The sequence below is a fragment of the Asparagus officinalis genome, chromosome 5 (assembly GCF_001876935.1).
Source record: "Asparagus officinalis chromosome 5, Aspof.V1, whole genome shotgun sequence".
NCBI lineage: Eukaryota > Viridiplantae > Streptophyta > Magnoliopsida > Asparagales > Asparagaceae > Asparagus > Asparagus officinalis.
Window position 1 is genome coordinate 18,579,785 of NC_033798.1, and position 11,984 is coordinate 18,591,768.

General features: G+C 35.8%; 1 protein-coding gene across 4 annotated transcripts; it reads right to left on the minus strand.

Moving 5' to 3' along the window:
* On the minus strand, positions 1,064 to 10,253 carry LOC109843364 (squamosa promoter-binding-like protein 12). Of its 4 annotated transcripts, none has more exons than XM_020412299.1 (7): positions 10,109 to 10,253; positions 9,285 to 9,783; positions 8,503 to 9,155; positions 7,961 to 8,097; positions 5,151 to 5,414; positions 2,976 to 3,341; positions 1,064 to 1,506 (listed from the first exon to the last, which is right to left on the minus strand). In XM_020412299.1, exons 3-6 carry the CDS (start codon positions 9,099 to 9,101, stop codon positions 2,977 to 2,979), a joined length of 1,365 nt encoding a protein of 454 aa, XP_020267888.1. In that variant the 5' UTR covers positions 9,102 to 9,155; positions 9,285 to 9,783; positions 10,109 to 10,253; the 3' UTR covers positions 1,064 to 1,506; position 2,976. The 4 variants fall into 4 exon arrangements, with proteins under 4 accessions (XP_020267888.1, XP_020267885.1, XP_020267887.1 ...); XM_020412296.1 differs by having other exon boundaries at positions 1,064 to 1,486; positions 10,109 to 10,252; XM_020412298.1 differs by having other exon boundaries at positions 1,064 to 1,486; positions 8,503 to 9,184; positions 10,109 to 10,252.

Genomic DNA, 11,984 nt, shown 5'->3' on the forward strand with positions numbered 1-11,984 from the left:
GGAAAATGTTCGGCTTAACCGCATGGAGTGTTTGTTTTGGTTTCGTAAGAGAGGAGAGGTTAATGATGCGCTAATTATTCCAAGCATTTATCCTGAATTTTATAAGATTGCTATATGAATATTAGTTTTTCATTTTAAAGCATCTCTTTTATATTAGCTAACTACCACCATTTAATATTTTTTTAAAAAAAAGAAAAGGAAAAAAACCCTACCATGTCTGTAATGTGAAAGATAAGAGAGAGCTACAGATGAGAGAAATAGGACAGCCATTGAGATGGGTTGAAAGGTTTAAGAAATGCCGGGACTCAAATGTAACGACATGGCTAGAAATCTCTCAAAACCGGGTCAAGATTGATTTCAGTTCAATTGAAATAAACTAGTCCTACCTTAACCTAAAAGAGAGGTGGATTATTTTAAAAAGGGGACAAATTTTCAAAACCAACATTTTTGGAAAAATATTCCCCAAATCTACTTGTTTCAACTTTAATTATCAAAACCGACCTAGTTTCAGCCTCAAGGCTGAAATTGGATCGGTTTTTGCGGAAAAAAAACTCCCAAACTTCACGGGAATTGAACTCCCGTAAAGTTTTTTACATAACAAAACTTCACGGGACTTGAGAGGCTGAAACTAGGTCGGTTTTGGTAAGTTAAAAACATGTCATTTTTAAAAAAATAAGTTTCTAAAAATGTTTGTTTTGAAAATTTGTCCTTTAAAAAGGACTAGTTTTCCCAAACTGTGATACCGTAGCCTCATAATGGAAAAATTAAATGAGCTCAGCTCTTTCAACCGCTCTCAAACTATGAGTAGGGGGGGTACTGAGTGCTGACTCGAAATCTCTTAAAAAGCAATAGGAAAAATTTTCAATCGGAAATTATGAGACACCATATTCAGAGATCAACATGCGCTCTGGAAAGGCTTAAATATTTGCTCTTCATCTACTACCTGTACACACACACACAACATCAAACACTACATACCAAACAAAATCAGCAAAAACAAATTTAAAAAAAAAACTCAGCATCCTCACAGCATTAGCAAAGAACAAGTAGGAAACTAGCTCAATTAGTGAAAACTAAAATCCTTCACACCTTTTTAAATTCATTTTGCACCAAAATACATGCTCTTGAGGGCTAACCTACTAACTTGCCCTCGTTACAGAAATCATAACACCTAAAAGCTCTGGGATAAGGCTCAATACCAGAGGAAATGTACATTAAATCACAGAATACAATACCAAAGAAAACGGAATACAGAGGAGATGCACAATTGCACCTCTTAGGTATTTTTGTAGCAGGGTAAGCTTTTACCCTCACAAAGCGAGGCAAACGTTTAAAAGTGCAGCGATACAAAAGGAGAAGCAGAGAGGATACATGGTTTCATTAGCTGAACAAATTCATTAAGGTTGATATGGCTCAATATCAAGGAAACCTCGATGAACCACCAGTTCTTATTCACTGCAGGATTAGAGCTTTTAGCAGCAGGCATCTGAGAAAGAAACAACCCAACTTTATTCAAGTTAGAGAATGACAATTATAAGATGGGTTAAATGTGAATAGACCCCCTGTATTATCGCCCAGTTGCAGAAAGACCCTCTGTATTTATATTGGTGCGGATAGACCCCTGAGTCAATTTGTTTTATTCTTAAAAGAGTCAGAAAAAAGGTTCATTCAGGGGTTTATCCGCACAAATATAACTACAGCAGGTCCCTACCCACACTAGGGCCAAAGTACAGGCGGTCTACTTGCAACTAATCCTTAAAAGATTGTTGACTCAGGTCTAAGTTTTCAGTCGTAAGGTGGCGTTGTGCACAAAACCACTAAACTTTATAAATTACAGAAACCCACCTGGGACTTTCAAAATTATACAACCCCCTTTGAACTATTCAAAATTGTCATAAATGATGTTATGACCTAACGAGACGGTGTAAGGCACAAACTAGACATATTAATATTAAGTCAACCCTAACCAGAAAAAACTCTTCCAATAAGGGCATGTTTGGCAACAGGAAAGTAGATGGAAAGTAGAAAGTGGAGAAAGTACCTTCTCTAGAAAGTAATTTCCTTAAACTTTCTATTTGCAATTTTGTTTGGTTGATAGAAAGTAAAAATATGTTGATGTGGATGCTAATGTGGCATTCTCAGAATTTTCTAATGAGTATTTTTCAAAAAGAATAACTTGTACAAAAATTGAACCATACACCGATAATAAATTATTAATGCGAAATTTCACAAGCTTGATTAAATCCTCACAGCTGCTAACATGAAGCAGACACTAATATTGCTCATCATCTTTAATGAATATGATCTCTCTATACTTCAATCTATCAATAGCTTAAGTATATATAAATTATCATTTAATTTTTTTTTCTTTTTCATATATCATGAAACATAACTCCAAAATTAGAGTGGATGAAGACTAATCGTCAGGAAAGAAATTGGTTTTATGTGAAACATTGCAGAAGAATCTCACGCGACCGGGGAGGGGAATTATAAGTGAAGCAATGAGTGTTGACCAGATTAAAAATTTAAAAACCAAACCAGTGAATTTGAAAAGGGAAGAGTATGAAAAAAACAATTAAAAACTAATTTCTCTCTCCTCTCTCTTCACTTTCCATATCCACTTTCTCCATAACTTTAAGAAGATGAAAAGGGGGCTAAAAAGTTGATGGTGGCACCCTTCACTTTCCATTTACTTTCTATTCACTTGTGCCACTTTACTTTCTATTCACTTTCCAAGTGAAGCACCTTTTCAAGTTTTGATCCACTTTCCAGTTAGTTTCCGATTGCCAAACACACCCGGCCAAAACATGTCCAAAACATGTGATGTGCACGTGACAACATAAACTAAGTGACATGAGTCATGGTATTTTAGTGAAACAAGTTTAGAACTTTCTCTAATTTATGTAGTTTGGGGGTTTTGCACCTCAGAGTTCAGTAGTTTTTTATCCTTAAGTTTTCATGGGGTTACGGCTAACCTCAGGTCAGCTCCAGGAAGTGGCCATCTGACTTTGAAAGTATCTGACCGGAATCGAAGAATGATGTCTCGTAAGGAGCTTTGGGAAGCTGAAGCTCCTGGTATTGACTCCCATTGTTATGGAGGTCAAATGGCACAACCCGTTCTTGTTGATGCAGGCTCTGTTGGTCTTGCCAGTATGTAGATGTGTTTACTGCCTGCTGCATTGTAGGATGAGATGAACTGTTGTGGCTCGCATTCACGTAATGTGAAAGATTAGATTGTCCCGGGTTCACCGAACCCCAAGAATCAGTTGACAGAAGAGAGAGAGCACGCCGAAGATCCGGGCCTCCATCCAAGTTAGGATCAGGAACAGGCGCGCCTAGACCTGAAATTAAAAAGAAGGGAATTGTTATATAGTGAGAAATAAGTTCCCCGGTTCATGTGAAAGGTTCAATGCCGTACTCATTTGAACATCAGAGGCCAGAGTGTGCGCGCACGCGCGAGAGGACCTGACTTTTACTGGACGTATCATAACGATTTTGCATGATATGAGATTTGCATTTCTAGTAATGACAGTGGCAAAATATATGCTTCATAGTGAAGTAATAACAAGATAACAATGTTCCAATCTATATGCATTTATGTGTGGTTGCAAGGCATATTAATAAAGAAAACAAAGCTAAACACGGTATGCTTGAAGTAAGATTTTATGGATAAAAGTGAACTGTGAAGCCAAGTAAATGATAACAGTTGATTGGTTGTCTTCTTCTCTCTTGGAAAGTTGTACCAATTGAAAAAAAGAGAACATAAGGGGAATATATATATATATATACACATGTCCATACATGTTTAATCTTTATATCAGAATATACTTTTCGAGTGGAAGAGCATTTGAAATCAACTAGCTAAATCTTGCTATATATCATGAGAAAAAATGATCATATAGTAATGATCATATAAATATATAACTATACTGACCAAACATCATAGGGGGGAAAAACACATGCTCGCAAGTTAAGGACTAGCAAATAGCAAGGATCCAACACTGAGCTAGAGAGAACTAAATCAACAGCGTCCACGAGAACAATTTCTTTGACTAATTGAAGAATGCCGCAAACTTGTATCAGGGCGNGGCAAAAAAACAAAAAAAAACATGATTATTGTGAGCAGTTTCATTTATGAAGTTTTGTTTCAGTCCATAACAATCTAAAGTCATTTCACAACATAAATAAGTGGTCATAGTATTAAATAAGTGCATCTTTACGCAATATGTCAACAGGAAACTACCAGTATGAGCTTTGATTATTAAGGTAAGTTTATAAAAATAAAGGACAGATTGGAACAATACGTTAACTCAACCAAAAACCAAAAACAGGCCGTTAACTAGTCAGCTATGTTTATACTTAGCAGCAAGAAAGCACAATTTTATAATTCCATCCACCAGAACTCACTCCCATAGTATGTTGTGCTGCATTGATGTAAACGAAAAGAAAGGTGATGTAGCCATAAACTATGATCTTGCCATGTTTATATCTAGAATATTTGCTTAACCAATTACCACAATTCAGGAATGGATCATGCGACAAAGATAAAGATATCAGAGTGCAACTATAAAAGCCTATTGAAGAATATGATAAAAATGCAATTTAAGACAAACTGTCTATAAAATTAATGCTGACAGTGTACAACTTTGTTATGTAATTTCTTGGTTTTCAAATAGTCATTTAGATTGACTAACAAGACTGCGAACGACTAAGACCAAATAAATTAGTTATATCTGTCAAATCACATATATTTTCATGATCAAATACTAGATATAGCTCAAATGCTCAACTGTATCAGATGTCGTGTTTAGAAGCTAGTTCAGTAACAATTTTGTATATCTAATTTTAGGTGTTAGAATAATTAATAAACATGCTCATTACACCTTTAACATCCTCACACTGTATCAGATGTCATGTTTAGAAGCTAGTTTTGCCCTTTTGGGGCTTATTCTACTATATCAAGTTTCGGGGGACATCTTTCGAAAATAGATATGAGGAGAACCAATATATCAGATAGACGTGCATAAGAACATCTAAAGAAGGGAAAATGTAGCATTCACTCCATGGCTGTCTACAAACTACCTCTGAAATCTCATTCAATTTAGATATGTTTATTCTTCACCAACAAACAAAAGTCACTAAAGCATTACCTTGACTGAGGACTTCAGTTGTGGTGCCCTTCAATGGCATGAGCTTGTCCAAGCCTTGAGGAAGGGAGGAAACAGTGTTTGATAAATCATAGTTTGAAAAGTGCAGATGTCCATCCATTCCTCTGGTTTTCATCGACTTAATCCAAGACCCTCTTGAATGAGTGAGGCTGAACCCACATGAGTCTTCCCATGTGGAACTTGCAGTCGGCCTCATATTACCAAAAGGGGATCTATTCAAAACAAAATTCATCTGCTGGCGTCCATCTGTGCAGAAAACCACAATTTGAAGAAGGCATGAATATGAAAAAGAGCACTTCTCCTAATGCAACATCAGTCCAACTTTTACTTGGATATTCAAAACTGTTAAGCATGTAACTTCAAAGAAAAAAATTGCAAAAAAAATTGCAATCTTTTAGCAGATCAGAATCATCTAATGAAAAAAAGCACGCAAAACGCACGCGCGCACACAAGAAATGTGGAACTAGACTGCTAGAAGGCAAGCTTCAAGACAGTCAACACGTATAAGCAATCGGATTGAAGTTAAATCTCGCATGCACAATTAAGGAAATTGTTAACAGTTAGATCATTACATCCGATTACAAAACGGCCACGAGCAAGATTTAATGCAAAACCATGGTGTAAAACAAATAACAGGTTACTAACAACTGTTTAAAGAAGCACCATCATTGTCTTAAAGGAACTGACTGTGATATTCTAATCAGTAATCCCTTATTCATGTTATTTTAGTTCAATTATTTACAAAGTAATTATGTGTGAAAATGAAAGAATTGAATATTAGAATCCAAATGACAATGAATTAGTGTAGAGGTTGCATACTGCACAGTGCACACATGCCTTCTAACATCCATGATTACGAGGAATCAACAAACTAACATATTGCTCATCTCAAAATATAATATAAAACTTAACACGACTGTCTATTTGGAAAATGTTGAATCCACATTACGCCAACATAGTGATAAAAAGAACTAGAAGAGAGTACTTGAATGGGTTTATACAAAGGTTAAGATATAATGAAAAGTGCTTCCCTCCTAGGAAGGCAAGATCATACAATATAGGCGACGAAGTATAAGCCTAATTCTTGAAGATGGAAAATTTTGCTACAGTCAATTTGACATCCACACCTCTTGCATGCTTTACTCTTGAATATAACTTTGAACACCACTTGAAAATTTTAGGCCTGATATAGCTAACCAAATGAGCACTACATTGGCATTCTATAAGTAATGTTGCAATGTTAGCAATGATATAGAAAACATATTTATAAGCAATCAAGTTGCAGCACCCAGTATAGATACCTGACTGATCCACTGATTGATTTGCATTAAATGGGTAGGATAACCGATGGATCAGGTTGTCAAAGATCCGACTTTGTCTGATCAGCTCATTTAATGCCATCTGTTGACAGTCTTAGATGCAAAGATTCACAATAGATATTTAACACGATTTCATACACTACCCATCACAAGTTTACATTTGAAACCAATCCTATTTAAGGATTCCACAAAATAAACTCCAAAACAAAAGTGTGCACGTTTTAAAAGAAAACATCATTTTTGCACAATTTCATCAGACCAGTTTTCCATCTAAATTTAAGGGCCTCACTTTTCACCCGTTTGTCCTAGCAAAGAGCGAGGATGATCAACCAAGTCATAATTTGGATACTTTTTTATCTGCAGTTTCTGTAATGTGTTTGCTGAGCAGCAAATTATCATAGAAACTCAACATTCAATGGAACACACATGAACATTGGATTCATGGGGAAATATGAGATAAGCAGTCCATAATTGGAATTGACATCAATTTACCAGTCAATTTTTCTGAAAAAGCTCTACCGTAAGCAAGCAGAAAGTCCCAGTACACTTCTTTTTGCTATGAATTTTTTTTCAATTTGTTTGTTTTTTTGTTACGATGTATTCGGCATACTAGTTGGCGTCGCATCCCCCGGGAACATATAGGTCCACCCAATCGATATACACTCGAACCGAACTCGCCACTCCGCCTTGGGCACAGGGCAGCGAGAACCACCAATTTTTTGAAATCTGCCTCCGACGCCTTTATTTATTACCCCAGACTTTGAGACATTTCGAATCAGATTTCCCATGTTCAAAGAAGAGAAGCTCTTGTATGTACATACCCTCACTTTCAGAGGAACCTAAACATTATATTTCCTTGCTTTATGCATGACTTAGGAGAAGAAATGAAAAGAACAACATTATTTGGAAACAGGTAAAAATCCTCATAAACTAGTCTTGCCTGGTCCTTATGTCTTCTCAAACCTAGATTCTACAGGATTTGGTGTTTTACCCCTAGGCTCAAACTGAAAACTGAAAAATTCACAACGTATAAGAAAAAACAATAACGAAATCGCATACTATTACTAGGGTCAAAAAAGAACATCAGTTCTTGATAGATTATTAGCAAACCTAGTTATATTATCCATCTGGACTCCTGCAAACTTCTTCATTAACCAAGGGGGGGAAACACTATTTAAGAAGCAAGTTCGGCAAACAAGAAGATGTCTGTTTACATGATAACTGAGACTTGTAACGAGCATACTAGGAATAGTCAAACAACAGATGGCATATAATGTTTATTGAAGGAGGACATATGAAGCTGATAATATTGTATGAAGATGATAAAAACAGTTGAGACATAATACCTATAATGAATGAGGCTTGTGGGAAGCATACTAGGAATAGTCAAAGAGCAGATGGCATACAATGTTTAAGGACATATGAAGCTGATAATATTGTATGAAGATGATAAAAACAGTTGAGATATGATACCATAAAATGATGAAGCTAGCCTTGATGAGTTGAATGAGATTGTGTCTGACAGTGGTTTGCGCCTACGTGCATTATGATCAGATAAACGCCTTCGACAGCTCCGTTTTTTCAGATCAAACTCTGACAACTCATGGAACCTTAAACATGAAAAAGGAAGACCATCATCATTTGTCATTTTAAAGTGACAGTGTTGCAACTAGAAAAGGATGCATGACTAATTTGGTACTGTATTAATTATTGACCATAATATACCATCAAGCCATATCCCAACTATTTGGGAACATCCTACTTTACAATCATAGATTCTAGAAGCAACATGTACTTTCACTAATATATTCTAAAATATTGCTCCAAATCTTTACACCGTGCAACTATACATATCAAAACTCACTTATTGCAAAACAGAATGTACTACAGTTACCATGACGCATACTTCAGAAAGCAAACAGACTTTGTTCAGAATGAGTGATCCTAACTACAAAGGTATTAGATTTGCACCCAGGATTAAATTGAAAGTCGTCATAAAGGTAGAAGAATTTGACCTGCTACATTGCTGACAAAACCGGCGCTCCTGACCAGCAATGATGACCTTTGGGCATTTAGAATGGCTTTCACAAACTCTATGCTTGCGATGATAATCTTTGGCTCCAGTTAAATCAATGTTGCATCCCTCAACCTGACATCGAGAGTTCGGAACACTCTGATGGGAAACCCTTGTCTTCTTAACTATTGCAGTCACTGGCGCTACAGAAGTCGACGCGGTCGAGGTTTTTGTGCTATTGCCAGCACAAACATCTTCGAAGTAAGTTCTCTTGCCAAGCTTCAGACCAATCAGTGGCTCCCCAAGACCACCTTTAGCTGCCACTACAGGAGAAGTTCCAGTATCCTCCATCCGAGCCAACTCCTTGTTCTTGCTAAGGCCCTTAGGAGAGCTACCTTCAACATTCTCAAAATTAAACTCTGAAATCTTCACTCCTGCTTTCAAAGAAGAATCAATAGATGCCGAGATGGAGCTTCTCGATGAACCGTTCCCCAAATCCGAGCTAGAGAAGGCACCGCCAGCAGATGAATAAACAGATCCAGTTCCAATTGCTGCATTTTCCCAATCCCACTGCAAAGGAGACTTCACATTCCAATCCATCTCAAATGAAACCCTAGAGAGTAACAGTCATGCACTGTTCCTCCCCACTTAACTCTAGAAACATACAAGATATGCAGATGTTACTGACAGAATCAAGTATAAAGAACAAGTTCAGTCAAAACCCAATAAAACCTATGATTAATAGATCAAATCATTAAACAGAAACAAAGTACAAATTTTTACCTTTAAAAGTATTTTATCTTGGGAAAGAACAGCTCAAAAATCCCCTTTCCTTTCCCCAAATCTCTCTTAAGTCAAAATCCTACCAACTCCCAAAATCACAAGAAATGAGCAGATCAAGAGCTAATCAATCTCAACCCATGAAATCAATCCATCCCAAACCCTAGACCACATGAGCCCCTTTCTCTCTCAATCCCAAGCCAACCAAAGCAGCAACCCAGTTCACCATATATTGATTGATTTCCTCCATCCCCATTCACTTACTCATTGATCCCCCCCGTCCCCTTGTTGGTCCCAATAACCAACTTATTAAGGCCTCAGATCAGAGAGTCCAATCTTTCCCTTTTAATTCTTCACCCCACCACTACAAACCCTCAAGATTCTTTCTCCCAAAGGAGTTTTCACCCTCAGAACAGTTTTTTACTGTTTTATCACGTGCCCGTCAACTGTTTACTCAATTTCTCACAAGAACCCAAAACCCTAATCATTCAGAGGCCTGCACCTGAATTAAAGAGAGTGAGATTCAAGGAGAATAAAACGATAACATGTGAATAAATTATAAAGTTCGTTCCTTTTTCCGCCAATTTATTTCACTGCAGTTCAAAAGACTTTTCTTTATCAGTTCGGCCGCAACCAAACACATGGATTTCTGACAAAGAATCAGTAATCATCACAAAAATCTCAAAAAGGAAAAAAATCAACGCGAACTGAGCAAAAACTCGAGTTCGAATCGCTGAATGCGTGAATCAAAAATTGTTTAAAACGAGTAAATGGCCGAATCTTGGACCACAGAAATCACGAGAAACTGATAAAGGCGGTAACTTTACCTAAGCAGATGAGGAGAACAGACGAAGACCTAGAAGAAAAAGAGGGCTCTTTTGCCAAATTTTGCAAAAAATGAAGGGAGAACCTACTGCTATCAATCAACTACTTTCCTTTATTATTTCTTTTGTTTTCCACTTTGGTACTTGAAAGACTTTCCATTTACAGTTTGAATGCTGGAATAGTACAGGCTTTTTTTAATGGCAGCAAGCAGCTGTTTCCTGTTTGGGGTAGGTGAATGTGTGGCGTTGAATTACTTTTCTGCCCTCGACGAGACCCACTTGTGTTTGGTTTTTCGGTTTGAATATTAGGGATGATTTTATTTCCTACCAAAATCAACATTGATTGATTGGGGATATTTCGTTTACATGTTTTTCTTAAAAAGATGAAATTTTATGTTCCATAAAAAATATTGATTTTTCTTGTATTTATCTTTCGGTTCTCTTTTATTTCAGAAAAAATCTCCCAAGTTAAATTTTAGCAAGATGTACGATATGTTTGACACAAGTTAGAAGGATTTGGATGATTTATTTTGTAAACCTAACATTTTAAGAAATTATTTTAGTTATAAAATAATAAATGAGAACTGAAACATAAAAATTCTAAAAAAGTTAATTAGTTTTATTACATGATTATAAATAAGTATGTAATACCTTTAGTAGGTTTCACGAGTGAAGTAGGGTAAATTGCAATTAACCTCCACCCCCCAAAAAAAATTTTCAAATCCACACAAGGCACAAGGACTTTCAAAATTTTGTAGTAAATTCCCAATAAATTTTGGAATTGCAAAAATCACTCGATAACTTTCACATTTTACAAATAGCCCCCATAAATTATAACAAAAAAATAACATAAAAAATGTATTTTGAAGGATAATTTTAGCAAAACAAAAATCAATTAGGTTTCGGGACCACAACATGAGCACGGACAAAAGGAGAATAAATAACAAAAGCCGAGATATTTGTTTTATGGTTGAAAATATAAAAAAGTTCATAAATAGTTTTCTTAATTACTTAAGTGGTATTTTGGTCTTTTAAGTCCTTGAGTTGTATGTGTCATGTTAGATGTAATAATATTAATTTTAAGGGTTTTCTGCAATAGTTATTGAACTTTTAGTGCGGCATTTAAATTTATTGGGGGTTTACTGCAAAACACAAAATATTCTTGGTGTTCAGTGTGACTTTGAAAGTAATTTGGCGTTCCAGTGCAAAATGGTATACTAAATTAATAAAAGGTATACTAAATTGTACTAAAGTGTTGAGCTAACTCCAATCAAGGGTTGGCATAGCTACTGTTCTCCTGGAAGTAGGAGTTGGTGCAACAATTAATGGTGATATCTCCAAAAAGTAAGGAAGCACATAAAATATTTTTTTAAAATTTTTTTAAGATTATCCTTGTCCTTAATCATCCTTGACCTTAAAACAAACGTTACTTGATAAAACTCAATAAGATTTTGCACCTTAGTAAGTTTGCCCAACAACACCAAATGTTAGTATATAACATTTAACACTATTAGTCTGCTCCACTTTCCGTGTAGGAGGACCTAAAGATCATTGTTCGTACTATAGTAAAAACTACAGTGAATCTACGAGTCCTCCTTTTGGTTTTAAGGAATAAATTTATTGTTTATACAACAGTAATTTACTATATCATAAACAGTAACTCTTTGGATCCTCATTTAAGTATAGAACAGCAAATATGATTTCTAATTTTAATCATATAATAATCAAATCAAATGTATTAAATATTAGAGAGAGGCAGATTCAAAATGTAATGATTAAAAAAAATAGAGGCTCGTGCTTTGCACGGGTGCACATGTATTTAGAACATTTATGCAAATAACACACTAGTTCTAAAAAAGTTCGGGGATAAATTAGTCGA